Genomic DNA, 16,637 nt, shown 5'->3' on the forward strand with positions numbered 1-16,637 from the left:
ACATAGATGTTAATTTAACAGATGAGTTCCTGACATATTTTTCCGTGCGGCCAACTGGACAACTCTATGTTGCATATAAACATTTTAAGAAAAATAGTTAGTTGTGATATTAATAGTTATATAATTATACACTGACTTTAATTTAGCTTGATGCTGAGCTAAAACACGTGTGTGGTTAGAAGTTACTAACAGGACTTTTTTTTCAGGCCTACACCAGAAATGCAGCGGAGTGGAACTTCTCCTTAATAGACAATCTTTGTTTCCTCCTCTCCGGTTACGTCGTACGTCTTGACGTCAGAGCGGGGTGGGAGGGCGGATCGCGGAGCGGACGGCACACGGAGGAGGGGTGCAGTTCACTGAACGTCTGTGTCAGCTCCAACAGTTTGCCATCCAGCCGTGTAAGTGTGAAATATGTTTTTAGTTTAGTTTTTTTGCGCAGATTTAGCGTAACATTGTGCGTGTGTGTGATGTGTGTTGCGTCTCTGTGCCGCGAGAAAGAGCTGTTAGAGAGTGTCGATGTTGATATTTCATCGTATTAGCAGTAACGGGACTGTCAACCTGAGTCCGTTAACACACTGCTGTTACTGATAACACTGACTGGTGCTGAAGTAACATTTAAACGATTTTAATGTGATTCCACAGCAAATACGAAGGCTTATCTGTTGAAATTACTTTACCTGTATAGAGGGCCACAAGTACGTTATACGTTACTCCACAGTGAATTTTTTTGGACTTATCTTTTCCTAACGGTCGCTATATGTCATCTCATGTGGTGTCATCGTACTGTGTCATTCATAGGCGGCTGTGTTGCTGACGGACCGTACTTCATTAACGTTTCATGACATTTTGTATGATAGCGTAGTTATATGTGCAACAGAGTTGTCTCATTTTCTACTTTGCTTGAAATAAACAGCAAAAAGACAAATAAACTTAGTAAATATGACAGTTTAGCTCTTACACTCTCTTTTAGCTTTATGATTTGCTAGCTTATTATGGACTCTGCAGCAAAACAAAAGTTGCATACAGGGGTTTATTTCCAGGTAATTCGTTTTATTATCTAAATGCTGTCACTGTCTGTGGCCAATGCAATAAGCCAGGATCCTGTTAGTTGCTTTCAACCTACACAAGTTTTAATAAACCTTCAGCAGGGTTTATTTTAGTCTCAACTTGCTAATGCAATCTGATGGGCTAAAGACATTTCATGGCCTAGAAAGGATGGACATCCGCAGCCTCATTCCATCTGATGCTTAGTATTCTTCACTGTTCATGCAGAGGAGCTTTTTTTTCTCCCCCTGCAGCCTATTATTATCAGTGTCTGGGAGACAGACAGAGATATACAGCACACACTCTCACACACTCAAACAAGCTGGCAAATGCAGAGTACAGTGTGCCAAGGAAGCATTTAAAGGATTACAGTTTCCATCTCACTTTCTTTCTCTTCTTTGTTGAAGACCTGTGGGCCTGATGTAGCAGGTTGTCATCTCCTCTACAATGAAGGAATGCCTCTCCAGCGTCTTGATCATGGATTGAAGGTTTGTTTTCGTCCACTTTCTTTACACATCCATTCATATAACTGCTCCCATCTTTCTTTTCTGATCATATTTATATCCTGATGGTTTTGGCACTGCACTGCATGGATAATAGATGCACATTTAGCGGATTGGAAGGATCTGGAGTGACATGATAAATACTGTATCGCACTATCTGTCCAGCATACTCTGCTAAGTGGCTGAGAGCTTGACTGCCCCTTCAGGGCACTGCTAACGCAGCCATTCTTGTCTCACTCCGACGGTCAGACCACCACGATGACGCTGCCCTCCTCCTCCTCCTCCTCCTCCTCCTCCTCCTCCTCCTCCTCCTCCTCCTGTTCACGCTGCACTCATGTTGTGCCTTCCCTTTTGGGAGCTGAGCTTAGAATTGAGTCTTTGTATGAAGGTAATGTGTTTGCATACATGCAGGTATGCGTGTTTGTGTGCGTGTTGCTTACAAAATAGATCTCAGTAATTTGTAAAGATGGAGTGGCCTCCTCCTCTGATTTGTGCTCAGCTGCATGTGGCGCTTCAGCTTCTGATGTGGCGAAGATGTACTTATTCTTGATCAGATCACAAGATTAACACAGCTTTCTGTATGCTTGGATGGCTGTCACAGGGGTGGCTGATTAATTGGCTGTGTGTACAGGAAGACTGCATTTCTCTCAACAGAGCTGCAGGCACTGGATTAGAGAGAGAAAGTTATACATTTGATGGTTTTATTTGTTTACCATATTGGTAAAAACTGCTGTAGTGAAGACTTTTCATGAAGATGGCAGATACGATATTGTTTTACTTTGGTGTGTCTCTCCTCTAGATTGGCTCTAATCTTTTGGTTGTTTACATGAACATAAAAAGTGGAGTATGTGTTCCTAATCTAATCTATGTACAATTTACTGTTGGGTCTTATTGATAACAGCGAAATCAATAAGTGGAATAACTTCATGTCATGTTCTGCATGCCAGTTATATAGACAAAAACATTGCTTTTGCTGATATTTGTTTGTAATACCAGCGTGAAACTCTCACGTAAATAAAGTTATGTATGATGTAGTAGTGTCTGTTTGAATAAATTACACTTACTCTGACTGCTCTAATTTCTTCCACTAGTCCAGAGACATGCAGGTTAGGTAAATCGGTCATTAATTGGCCTCTAAATCGCTCATAGGTCTGACCGTGAGTGTGACCGTGTTTGTCCATAGACAAACATTAAATGGATGCTTTATAAGGTGTTATGTTTTGCCCTAATTAATAACTTGATAATACTTTGTTGCTTTTGTTGCTCCCCACTGCTGCAGATGAAAACAGGATTTGTTGTATACTGTAGAGAACACAGAGACCTTGGTTCAATTCTCGGGAGTGGTACATTGTGCTTGGTTGTGTGTTCCAACTATTATACTGGTAATTGGCAGTGCGTGCCAGTGGGAAGCTGGTGAGGGAGTCTATGTCGTCCCACTTGTGATTCCTTCTGATTGGTGAGGGCACCTTGAAAGGAGACGGCCAAAGGAGACACATGACTGTGTAGCTAGTTAGTTAGTTTACTCACTTAAATATCATGATATAAAAATATATAAAATAAATTGTGTGTGCCTTTACACACTTGGCGAATATCAAATGAGAGATGGCCAGATTTTACTCGCACATTCTCTCTGTGTCAACAGTGGAGTTACCAGTGATGTGGACCACAGAACAGGACAACAGGCCATATGGGGCAGAAAAAGAGGAAAAAACTTGATCACCTCTAGAAATCTGGGTTACATTAAAGTAATAATGTAATCCACCCAATCTGTTTAATGTCTGATGTGACTCTGGAGGAGCTTTGTCAGAAAAGATTGCCTGATGATGTCATAGTGATGTCATCAGGTCACGTCAGCTTGAGTTGCTTGAGTCCGCAAATTCAAAACAGAAAGTCTGTGTTAAAAGGTAAGGGCGTGGAGGGTCTGGTTAAAGACACTATTTAGTTGCATTATGGGAAGTGTAGGATCCAGTGTTTTTGGAGCTGAACATAAAATCACTAGAGCTGCAATGATTAGTTAATTTGTTAATTAGTTGATGATATATGTGCTGAGTTTGACACTAGAAGACTGTTTTCACATTCATCACGCTGAAGGGGAAAGTTTCAATCTCAGTTTAACACGTCTACCTGCGAGCATAATTTGTGACATCACAACTAGTTTGGAGCCAGTCGTAGTCCAGTATACAACTTATACTAGCACGATGTGGAAACCTGAAGCCTCCAGTGCACAAACACTGAAAATTGACTTTTCAGTGAAGTAGGAGACATCTTGAAAGGAAACATATTTGCATGTCCATAGATTCTGGATTTGAGGGAGGAGTAGATGTAAATTTAAGAATCTTTAAGAAATGTAACTTTTTTGTGGAAAAAAACATTAGTCGCAAATTGTTATTCCAAGCGGAGAGTTTTTAGATGTCATAAAACACATCTGGAGGGGATCTTTAAGTCTTTTCTCACACACAAATGGTTTAAGGTTCTTAAATGTGAGAAGTATACTGGTTTTTGGCTTTAGCATTTCTCCAGTAAATTGAATATTTTGGGGTTTTGGGCTGTTGGTCGGACAACACAAACCATCTGTTGACATCACTTTGTGCTCCAGGATATTGTGAGGGGGATTTTTTTTTTCAGTTTTCTGATGTTTTATAGACCAAGCGATTAATGGATCAATCAATAATGAAGCAATTGTTAGTTCCCCAGCTTTATGAAAGTGTAATTGTAAATCACTGGAGTATCCCTTTAAATCACCATGATATGTATGGTGAAGTGTACTGAAGCATTAAAAATGTATCATTATTTATCAATATTGAAGATGCTCTGTGCTCTATTACTGAGGAATATTAATTGGGTTCATGTTACCTTGACCGGTGTAATTTTTACTGCATACCAACAACACTGAGGTGAATTAACTCAACATCATGACACAGTTATGTAGTGTTTTGTGAAGCGGTTTTAATTTTATGCATTCAATATTTAATTTCTTTGTCCCCCCCCCCCCCAAGCAAATAATATACTTCAGTAAGGGATTCAGATCATCCTTTTTGAGCTCAGTAGAGTCTAAAAAAATCTCAGCATCATTCAGGCAGGGATTTGGCTCCGTTCTCTCGACCAAAGATCCAGCCATGATTAAAGAGGAAGCATTGTATCTCAGAAAGGAAACACTCTTTTTCCTCTCTCTCTCTCTCTCTCTCTCTCTCTCTCTCTCTCTCTCTCTCTCTCTCTCTCTCACCCACCTTCATCCTATTCCAGCAGGGGTTTGCCCACAGGGTAGGAGAGGTGTCATAGTGCAGCTTAATTTAAATGCCACAGACTGAAAACATTCTTTATCTCTGCTGCAATCAGAGATTCATCAAAAAACCACATACACGTAAACAGATTGGCTGTACTGTGCTGCCTAAAAAAAAACTTTATTTCTCAGAATCGGAGGAGAAATGATTAAAGCTGATGACCTTAACATTGACCTTAACATTAACCATATTAATCATATTGTTGCGTTATCAAGAACGCTTTCATGTTTTTGTTTTAAGAAATGTTGAAGATGTCATTAAAAGAACATTAACACGTCCTCTGTTCCACCCACCAGACTGATGCAGACTGATAAAATTACAGTAAAGAAATAAAAACAAGGATAAAATCTTGTGATTAAATGTTGTATAATGTGGCGGTTACAGTTAAAAAAAACAACAAATAAGAAAAAAGCAATTCAGCTTCTGTGCTCCTGAGTCCCAACTGACAGAAAAAAAACATGGTGCAGGCCTTAAAAGATACACCAATTCAAATACATGAGTTTTAAAGTCGTGCTGAGTGTCATGAAAAAAAAAAGGAAAATTCGTGTCCATGTATACGAATCTATAGATTAAGTTTGGTGACTATTTCTCAAACTGCGCGAGACTGGGTTGGCCTTTACTGTAGCTGTATACAGACTGGGTTTATAGTCTCCAGTAGGACTGACTCCCACACTTTCAGAATGAAGGTGAAATTCCTTTATAAAGGCTGTGGTTTCTAGTGGCAACGAGCTGCCTGCTTCCCTCTGATCCCTTCCTGTTTGAAGACAGAGGCAGAAAGAAGAAGGGGTCACACGGCAAGAGCTTGCACTTTAAAACTGTCCACGGTCTGTGTTTTAGTATTAGAATCACTACCATGAAATGATATGAGATATAAATATTTAAGCCACTAGTGAGTAAGTAAGAAAACTTTATTTATATAGCACCTTTCACAGACACTAGACACAAAGTGCTTCACAGGCACACACACACACACACACAAAAACAATAAATACATCAAAGATGAACAACAAATAAAACACACAGGAGAGAAAAACAAGCATAAAACACAAGTTTAAACATAAAATACCACATGCTACCTAAATGCCTGTCTGAACAGATGGGTATTTAACTGCTTTTAAAAGATTCTGCAGAATCCAGACATCTCAGACTTTTAGGGAGACTATTACAAAGCTTAGGTGCTGCTGACTGCAATACACGATCTCCCCAAGTCTTCAAATGTGTCTGAGGGACACTTAGAAGACCCTGGCTGGAGGGCCTAAGAGCTCGGCTCATGGCGCGAGGGTGCAGAAGGTCCACGATATAATGTGGAGCCTGGTCATGTAGGGCTCTATAAGTGAGCACCAAGATTTTGAAATGAATTCTAAAATTAACAGGAAGCAAATGTAAAGAGGTTAAAATAGGTATAATGTGTGAACATCTGCTGGATCGTGTTAAAAGCCTCACAGCAGCAGCATTTTATCTAAGGAGGATTTATTTAGGTAGGTAAAAAGAAAATTGCAGTAGTGTAGCTTATATTCATCACAGCAGGTAGGATTTCATTCTTGAGTATCCATATCAGGCTCACTCAGCTATCAGGACAAGTATGATATTACAGTATATATGTATATGTATGTATATATGACATGCTCTCTGCACAGCACCGCAGCATTTTATCATCACTTTTCTTCAGTTTGTTCGTGTCTTCTGTTGAATATTCTTTGAATTGACTTATGAAGAGTGGATATCAAGGTTTGGAGGTCAGGAGGAATATCTTATTTAAATTTAAATTTAAATCTTCTCTCGATATTGCTGACCAGGCTACATGTTGAACCCGGTATCACACTTGTAATGAAACCTTCAAGGCCAGAGCTCAGATGTGCTGAGCCCCACTAACCCGGTGTCTGATTACCTGAGCTCCAAGATCAGACTGAAGAGTTATTTAAATAGGTGACGATGAAGATGATTTATATCTGACTGCGTAAAGTTGTTCTCACCTGCTGGCGATACAAAGAACCAGACGCCCTTTGGCCTGATAACCTGGCAGGTTGCTCTCTTTGGTCGCACAGTTGTGTGCTTTGACCCTGACACACATTCCCTTTCACATTACATATCGCCGTGCGCCTTTAACACAATCTGTGGTTTAAGATTTCAGCTGGTGTGTAGGTGGTTTCCCGCCTGTTGACAGTTGATGATGTCCTGCCAGCGCTAGTGGAATATGAGCTATGCTGGCCAAGTTGGAGGCCTGGCTACTGTTAAACACCTATCAGGTTAGTAAGTGAAGCCACTTTGCAGAGCTTGACATGTATTACGTGCTCTTCTAATTTCTTCTCTTGTCCACTGGAAAACCCCCTTTTAAGAACATCTGTCTTACTAAGTAAATAGCAACAGAATTAGGTGCCAACACCATCAGTCTTCATTGGGTCAGCCACATTAGGTCTGCACTGAGTGTTGTTGTAGTCGTTGTCAACGTGGACCAGTGTCAGTTCTATGCACGTGGTAAATTATTCATCAAGGCACTTACTGTGGTGTTGAGCACAGATGCAGAATGGTGACTTAAACAAGGCTTTACCAGTATATGCACAGCTCCTTCCTGCATAATGTTCAACATGCAGTCTGATGACTCAAAGCCAGTCATCAATTATGTTTCACATCAATGCACTGCTGTGCATTTGTTCACTGTTGGACACCTCTGCAAAATCTATACCACAGAAGGGAACGCTCATGAGATACATGTGACACTGCTCTGCACAACCATGACATCTCTTCTGTGGAAATTAAATTTAAATAATTTGTTTCTTTGTCACTTTGGCTTTGCAGCTTCCCACTCGCGATCTCTGTTAGGTAGTCTTTAATAACTCAGACTTGCTTCACACCCAATATACCACCTGTTGTTCCCTTTGTGTGAGTGTGTGTGTGAGTATATGTGTGCATATGAACATTTTAGGGGATTTTTTGTGATCTAGATTTTTGTTTCTTTTCATATTCAAAAATATTGGCAATGCAAAAACATTGTCACAGCAGTATGAGTGTGGGTGGTGATGGAAGATGGAAGTTACAGATAGTCTCCTGTTGCCCAAGAGATAAAAATGAATCAATATTAGGTAAGACAAACTTCCACATCCGCATTTTAAGGTTTTGCCCTCCATATTCAACCTCAAGATTTAACATATTTTGGAGTGTATACAGGTCAGTTTCCTACACATACCAGGTGTCAATCAGTTTTGGATATTAGCATTTGTGGCAGCTGTACAAGCAGACAACATTTTTAATTGTTTCACTTTTTTAAGTCTGTAGTGTTTATAAGCAAACACAATGTTTTTTAATTGTCTTCATGTGTAGGTGTAAGTGATTGTGTGTCTTCTGGTTTGTCCTTTCCCTGAAAAGCTGAGCATAACTTTGGCAACCGGTCCTCCCTGTGGGTTACATCTTGCACAATAGGGCGTTGTGCCTGCCTCTGTCAGTGAACTACCTGCCATTCACCTCTTCATTCAGACACACTCAGTGCTGAAGGCCCGGGCTGAACCCGACACGGCCAGGCGAAACACCCTGTGGACCGTCGGGTACCTTTGATCCACTCTAGCCTTTCTCACTCCCTCTGTAACCCTCTGTGTCTCTTCTCTCACTTACCCATTCTCCACGTCTGATATAAACAGTTGTGTCTCTTATCACACTTATTGCAGTATGCTGAAGTCATCTCCTGCACTGTCAGAACTGACACAACCATGCTATTATCTGCCTCCAAGCCACACACACACACACACACAAATACAATAACGATTGTTCCTGTTTCCTGCCTATGCTGTCATTATTCAGCTGCTGAATGAGATATGGTCCAGTTTCCATCGGTCAAAGACAACACACACTCATAAACACACATACGTTAGTACACATATGCACATTTCCACACAATATAATTCCCGCTATCTCTCTCTTTCTCTATCCTTTTCTATCTCTGTCTGATTCAAACACACACACACATGCGCGCACACACACAAGTTTGCGCATGCACTCACACACAAACATCACTGCCAGAACTCTCTGGCCTAATTCCCCTCTTATTGATGTGTGTCTGTCAGTGAAAGAGGCACAGCACAAAGAGCAGCGATGGGCCTGTGTGTGGCTCAGAGGGAACAAAGAGCGGTCTATTCCACGCCAGCTCTCAGACTCTTCTGGAACACTGCATGGGCTTGTTTAAGCTATGGCCATATTTTGAGTTAACTGAATGTATGTTCAGCAATGAACAACAACATGGCTGCTTCAGTGTCAAAGTCCATGGGCCAGATTGACCTTCACTTTGTGTTTATCATGCCCAGTTTGCAACTTTTTTATGTTAAAAAAAAAAAGTAGAATTTAAAAATGATTGTGTAGGTATTTGGTTTACAGTTACTGTATGGCAAAATTTTACATGCAGAGACTGTAATACATTGCACAGCGCTGATACATAATTTATCTCACAATCTGCTAAATTGCAGATTGTCGGCTTTATCACTTAGCTATTTGCTGACATCCTGACCACTGTAACTCTGAGGGCTTAACCTCTCTTTAAGTAATCATATTTGATAGTCCTCTTTGTTCAATAATGATAATGGATGTGATTATAACACTTGAGTGCTACATCTTCGTCAATATGACCTTCCTGGCAGAATGAGGCTGCAGCTGTTTTCTATCAGAGAGCCAAAGTGAATATTTACCGGAGGCTGTGATACTGTAATTCATTGTTAAACAAGCACTTGACAGAGCTTGATTAAATATAGCAAAGAAACTAGAAAGTTTAAGAAAGAAGATAATTGTTGTTAAGTATTTATCACGATTCATCTTTGATTCATTAAGCTGAATCTTAGATCATCATCGTTAACTCACACATGCATTTTTACTGTCTGCAAAATGATGAATTGTGAGTGTGATTTGGTTTTTTTCCAGTCTGCCAGTGCCAAAGCTCTGCTGCGCTTTCACCGTCTCTCCAGTATGGCTGGCCAAAGACAATGGCGGCAGGACTGGACGACTGGCAGCTCAGCTGAATGGAATGAGCTACAGAGTTAGGGACAAGGACGTGTGTGTGTGTGTGTGTGTTGGTGTGTGTATGTGAATTTATACCAGGCTATGAGTGAGGGTGACGCGGTTCCAGAGAGGCCATTGTCCATATGGTTGTTTGTCATTCACCTTTGACAGTATTGTGGTATTTCTGAGAAACATGCTGACTCACTGAGGCTGCTGACCCCGGCTGTCACTGACACCTGTTCATCACTGATAATCAGTGAACTGTTTCTGTGGTGGACAGGGTTCACATAGAGCAAAATACATCCATCAACTAGCATGTTTTTATGGTTGATCCGAGGAGCAAATGAAGCCTTTTAATCAGATACAGCTGCAGAAGTTTTTCCAAACTATTATAAATATTTTCTCTCATTACTAGATATTGTTCTAGGTGTGCATTCTTTTGCAGTAGTCTGTTCTCTGTCAAAATAGTATATTGCTGCAGTGAAAAGAAGTATTTGGGTCAGTCGTCATTCGGAGATTCATCTGGTGTTTTTGTTCTTTTTGCGTTATCACTTCATCAAGGTGGAGTGACAAGCCTTGCTCACATCGAACCTCTCACACATACACAAGTATGCACATCAAGTCTGACAATAAAGCTTTCTCCTCTAAAGGCTCCTGAAAGAGGATTTAGTTTGAATATAAAACTGTAGGCAATCAAGAAAACATCCAATCCAGCGTTGGGATCAGCCTGGGGATGAAGGAGGGGATTTACGGACACAGTGGGAGGGATGTGCACCGGTGTCGGGACGGGGCTTCAGGTTCAGCTTCAGGACAGGATTAACTTAGGTTTACCCCTCCACTCACTCGCTCTGAAACAGCAGCGAAACCCTCCTTCCTTCTAATCACCACACGGAACTGTGACTGCCAGAAAATGCCACTTGTCTCAGTGTGAAGATGCATGGATAATCTGGTATGCATTTAAATTTAAGTATGTTACGTATGTGTACATGACTGTTCACCTTGTATGAGGAACTGATCAATTGACGTGCTAGGTCACATTGGAAGTTCATGTAATGATTATTATATGAAATTATACAGAAACATCTTTGAGTCTAAGAGATTTTATTTATTTCGACAGGTAAAAAAAAAAAATCACATAGAACATGAATGATAAAAAAAAAAGGATTGTGCTGGTGAGATTACAAAATCCATATGGAGTTTTAAAAAAAGGACAGTCTGCTTTCTAAAGTCTTTATATAAATATTCAGAGACTGTAATATGGTATAATACTCTAATATAGATTTTCTTGCCCTGAGCCTGGATACAGCAAACTCATAAAAGAAAAAATGTGTTACAAATTTGGTGTGTGGAGTATGAAAGACCAGTCAGAGAGGATCAAATGAAAGTTGCTATTAAACGGCATGATGAGAAGTGCAGGATCCAGTGTTGTTGCAGTTTGACTCATTATGGACTAAAATTCAGGATATTTTGGCCTCTGTTTCATTGATTATAACCATTGTTTCTTTAATGGTTACTTGCAAGTAGCCCAACTTTATAGAAGTGCAATACTAAATCAATGGAGTACCCCCTTAAAGGGACCCCACAAAAAAGTGAAAATTAGTTTAAATTAATTAAGAAACATGTTGAACAATTAAATTCATTTTTGCATCACATTACATTGAACATATACTTTCAAATGATATTTACTTGACTTTTTTATTTTCAGTTACTATAAACGAGCTGAGTAACTTGAGTGCTACAAAAGTTTGTGTCACAGTATAATAGCTTGCTTATCTGTAATCAGTAAAAATACCAAGTTGGAGGTGTGTTATAATTAGTATGAAAGGCACTGCTTAATGCTTCACAGCACAATATACTAACAGCTACAGGCAGCAGCCTGCTAGCAGGTGACTATAGTGAACCTGTTCAACACCTGCTCTCTCTCTCTCTCTGGCAGGCAACAGTTACAGTTAACTGTTTGGCATTGCATATTAATACACAGCCTCTGAATTAAACACATCAGTAGAGAGCAGACGAAAGCAGAGTGAAGATCAGCTTGTGGAGAAAGTAAAAGCTGCTGTTAATGTGTTTATGTGCATGAACACGCTTGTTCTTGGCAGTGACAGTGTTGCGAGTGTGTATGCTACCTGCAATTAGCGTCATTCTCATGCCCCGTCTGTCTCTGGACCCAATATAAAACTGAACAGCTGATGATCCTCACAGCAACGTGACTCAAGCCTGTCACATCTTCATTTGCATAGATTACATTCTTGCGGTAGTGAGAAGTGTGTGAGTGTTTGCGCCGGTCTGTCCGACTTTGTGTTATTCTTCATGACCTGACAGTACAGCTGAAAGGAATATAGTTTGTAACTGTCCCTCCCCAGGGCTCTGAATGTTCCTGGCTCGCTTGTTTTGCTCCCCCGGCGGGAGCAGTTATTGATGCTGCAGGGAGGGTTGGGCTGACTTGACTGCCTCTCTGTGGCTCTATCTGTGAGGTGATCACTGCTCCACCAATAAGGTTCCTTCTCGAGGAAGACGGCTTGTATTTTATCAGGAATCTATCCTCTTGGTTTTGTCACTGACTTAGATGCAGCTTGGCGGTGTGCAAGGCTGCAGAAGGCGATCACACACACTGCGCACGCTTGTGTTTGTGACACTGCACTGTTGGTTGTTTCTAGTGCGGAAACCCTTGTCTCTTGACACCGCCACAGGATAAGGAAGGGATGCCTTTGGGTATACTAAATGAGCTCCTGAAGGCACACAAACACACATACTAAGCTGTGTCACACAGTGTCGCACATGTTCTGTATGCCTGGCTAATTCACAGCTCACAGGGAAAGTGATTATTGATTGCAGGCAGAAAGAGACGTCTGATTGTCTGACTATGAGGTCAGTGAGTGCATGGAAAATTAAATTTTGAATCTTAAAAATTATTCTCTGTTTTTCTTTCTTTGGTTTCCCTCCATCTATCCACCTCCCTCTCAGGTAATCCAGAAGACTGAGTCATACTAGGCTGACGGTTGGGCTGATGGTAGGTTGTTTTTTTTTCCTTCTGATGTGAGTCTTTATCTCTCTCCGTCTCTCTCGCCTTCCTTTTCTTCATTCCACCTGCCTCTTGTGCCTTTCTGACTATATCCCCCTCCAGGTGGTTGTTTATTTTCTTAGCCTGCATGTCCCTGCTTACATTTGAATTCATTTATGCTTTACTGTGTGATCTTTGTATCTTGCTAGCCTACTTGGATCCACCTTGTTATCCTTTATTACTTGTATTTGCTCTTGAAACATTGGCCCGTTTGAATGTTGAATGATTCAGAAGACCGGCACAGCTGTCACCGGTGCAGCTTTTCTGATAGCATCTTCAACCAAAGATACTGTATTCATCCTTGATTATTTTTAAATTATGGTTGCATAGTTGATTCTTCATATTGGTACTTGAATGCTGTCTGCCAACAGACTGTAAAACTACAGTCTGATTACTGTGCGTTCACACGTTCAGCCATTTGAATGAAATTTCAAACATGCAAATGGTTTTAAGTTAAAGTGAAAATGAGTAATTGCATTGTCTCTGGATCTAGGCAACATTGAAGCCTCTCATAATCCATCTCCTCTCTCTCTGTGCTAGACCAGCATGGCTACTCGTTCCTGAATCAAAGATGCATGCTCCCTTTTTGGACCCGTCCCTCTGACCACCACTGAGCTGATCCAACCCTCCATCAAACAGTCCCATCTCCACTTCTACTGTTCTCTACTATACTCTGCTGTATTCTAGTCTCTCCTTCATCCATTGTCATGTTCCAACTTCTGCATGTTTGACAGATAGAGAGAGAAGTCATATCAGACTGTTAATTACTCCTTAATATTCATGAGAGGTCAGCAGAAGCAAATGCAGCAGGGGGACAACAGTCAAAGGGAGCAAGAGGGGGTGGGCCCGAGTTCAGGTCCTGAAGCTAGAGGAGTGGCAGGGGGGTCACAGGGCCCAGTGTTGAAGAGGGCCTCATCCCAGTCAGAGCACCCCTCCTTCAGTAAGATGAGCCAAAACGCCAGGGAGAGTATGGGGGTTCTTGGCCAGGGACTGAAACAGCTGTTCCAGCAGCAGCGTAAACGCCTCATCCTCTCTCGCCCCACCATCACCTCTTCGTCTTCCTCCTCATCTTCCTCTGTAGTGTCAGCAGGTGGCACCTCCCCCTCTGCCTCTGAGGACGCCTCGGGGTCCTGCTGTCCTGACTCTGACCGCCTCTCTGCTCCTGTGGTTCCCTCCGCAGCTGGCCAGGGCTCAGCCGCTGCGGGCATGATGAGGCGTGGGACCAGCCTGCAGAGTCGGCGCAGTAAAGGGTCCGGGTCGGGATCTGGGAGCGGAGACCGTGATCCTCTCCTGAGAGGTAGCCCCCAGGCCCCGCACCGTCGCTATACCCACGATCCGCAGCAGCATACCAGCCGCCCACGCTCCTCTTCCACCACCGACACCACACCCAGCAGCCCCGCCCCTGGATACGCTGGCGGTGATGTGGTGCTGTCATCAGGGTACCAGTCCACGGAGGAGACAGACAGGGTAAGTGACAGTAGCCGTGAATTATATTATCACTGCACAGGCCGATTGATGTGTCTCCTCTCCCCTTTTACTGATGTCAGGCCTTGTTTATCAGTGAGCTGTCAATCAAAAGCTGTGGTTCAACTTGCTGCTGTGGAAACACTCTCTGCTGTCTCAGTTGTGACCACAGAGAAAGAGTCTTTACTGCCGTCTGATTTTGCTCAGTGCTGACTATTGATCGAGTGCAAAGATATTTTTTTATGGCCTTTTCTATAACAGCATTAATCCAAGCACAGTAAACACAGGACAGCTTTATGACAATTAAAACACTCACATGCACACACACATACAGTTGATACACACTGGTATATTACACAGCAGCCGGTGATAAAAGCAAATGACTTAATTTTTTTTTTTCCTACAGTAGCAACAGTAAATCCTGTAATAAACATCAAACGTGTTTATCCTTCCTTTTGTATTCTGCCTGGATAATCATCTATTAATGTCTATTTGAAATACATTTGTTTGCCAGCCAGTGTACTATTGTGTATAGTGTACTCCTGTGTTAAAACCCTGCAGCACTTTACAATTTCATCTTAATCTCAACCTCAAATCATGATTTTTAACCACTTCAAGTATTCCAGATTACAGTTTATTTCATCCACCACCAGAGGTCGCCGTCAGACCAGTTAACCTGCTGTGAGCAGCACTGGGCTTGGTTCATGTAAAGGTTGTGTTGGCATTATGAGCATGGTTTGTGGTAGAGTAGACTGATCCTTGGGTTAATGAAATCAGTTGTGCCAAGGACACAGTATCAGTGTGTCAGAGATAGAGTGAATCTATACAGCGATGGGCAGCAAGTCTAGACCAGCGGGCGTTGATGTCCACGTTAACTGACAGCTTTAATCTGTGAGCCGAACTTAATATAAATCTTCCCCCCTCTCTTCATCCGTAAAATCAAGCATCCTTCAGTTATCTGTGTGAATGACTTCACCTGGGATATTGGAGCAGGGATGAGAGCCAGGTCTGTTGCTCGCCCTTGGCAGAGATGATAACCTGTCTTACTCATCTCAAACCATCATTACAGCCACCCCCCCCCCCCCCAGCTACACAGCAATGTCATTCAGGTCATCCAAGCAGTAGCTGTGCTTACCCTGAAAAAGCTGCTGAGAACTACGCCCTGCTTGGGTTGCCATAGTAACAGCGTGGCCGACCTTGGAGGTGTGTGACATCCCGCTGTTAGTGGAGGTCGAGGGTTTCTTAGCTCGTCTGAATTTGTGGATTGATAAACGTTATGATAAATTCTTCTCTCATTGCTCTTTTTTCCTGACTTTTTTTTTCTGTTTTTCTTTCTTTTTCTCAACAATGTCCCCCATGCGCTCCCCTAGCCTTTTCCCCCTCTTTCTCTCTCTTTCCCTCCCTGTTCCCCTCCCTCTGTCCCTGGAGAGAGTTCGTATAGACAGTCAGCTGGTCCCTCCTCCTCCTCCTTCTCTTCTCCCATCTCCCCCCCCCCCTCCTCCCTCCCTCCCTCCCTCCTTCCTCCTCTCCCCACCCTTCGGGCTCACTGACAGGAAGCAGGAGGCAACCTTGCCTCGTCCTAGATGAGTGAGAGCTGAGCACTGGCTGTGTGTGTTTGTGTGTGTGTGTGTGTGTGTTGATGTGGTCTTGTTATCAGTTCTCTCTTAGTGTTTCACAAGAGGATGTGGCAGGGTGTGTACATGTGTGACTATAAGACCTCGTTTTTTTTTCCTGTCTTTCATATACTCTGCATGAGTGTGTGTACTGGAAATCATTTGTGTATTGACAACCATGTGGTGTGCGCATCTTGTGCGAGTGACTGTGTCTGTGAGAGGAGGAGACAGAGCTCAGGGGATCACTGTGAATATGAGTAGAGGGCAACACAACTGAGCTGTCTTTATCTCTGCTTGCTCTCCCTCTCCCTTTTTTTTCCATCTCCCTCTCCCTCTTTTTCTCACTCTCTCTCTCTCTCTCTCTTTCTCTCCTCACTTGTGTTTGCATAGTAGACGAAAGCAGTGTGGACTAGAAATGTGTGTGCACATGGATGTTTGGAGAGGAGGGTAGCCTGTGTGCCTTCAGTATGTGTGTGTGTATTGGTGTGTGTGACTGTGGAGTGTACTATGTGAGGCGGTGTGTACTTAGGAGGGATATCAGTGGAGAGGAGTAGAACAGGGGGTCCGGCTTTGGGTCCACCAGTCAGTCAGTGAGTCAGGATGGTGCAGCGCTTCAGTCTTCGTAGACAGTACTCCAAGGTAAGCTTAAAACACACAAGCTTGTTTAGTCATCAAAACAACCATTTCCATGCTG

At 42.3% G+C, this 16,637-nt stretch overlaps 1 protein-coding gene across 6 annotated transcripts in view; it reads left to right on the plus strand.

Moving 5' to 3' along the window:
* The first annotated feature begins 317 nt into the window (after positions 1 to 317).
* The window catches only part of tmcc1a (transmembrane and coiled-coil domain family 1a), a 43,742-nt gene continuing 27,422 nt past the window's right edge, over positions 318 to 16,637 (plus strand). The window contains exons 1-4 of one of the 6 annotated variants that reach the window (XM_067592619.1): positions 345 to 398; positions 1,452 to 1,532; positions 12,770 to 12,815; positions 13,407 to 14,333. In XM_067592619.1, the coding sequence (XP_067448720.1) occupies positions 13,647 to 14,333 (687 nt within the window). In that variant the 5' untranslated portion in view covers positions 345 to 398; positions 1,452 to 1,532; positions 12,770 to 12,815; positions 13,407 to 13,646. Of the gene's footprint in view, positions 399 to 1,451; positions 1,533 to 12,769; positions 12,816 to 13,406; positions 14,334 to 16,210; positions 16,583 to 16,637 lie in introns of those variants that run through there. The other 5 variants (XM_067592620.1, XM_067592621.1, XM_067592622.1 and 2 more) reach the window with 5 other exon arrangements.

This window comes from Thunnus thynnus, chromosome 6, assembly GCF_963924715.1.
Source record: "Thunnus thynnus chromosome 6, fThuThy2.1, whole genome shotgun sequence".
Lineage (NCBI taxonomy): Eukaryota > Metazoa > Chordata > Actinopteri > Scombriformes > Scombridae > Thunnus > Thunnus thynnus.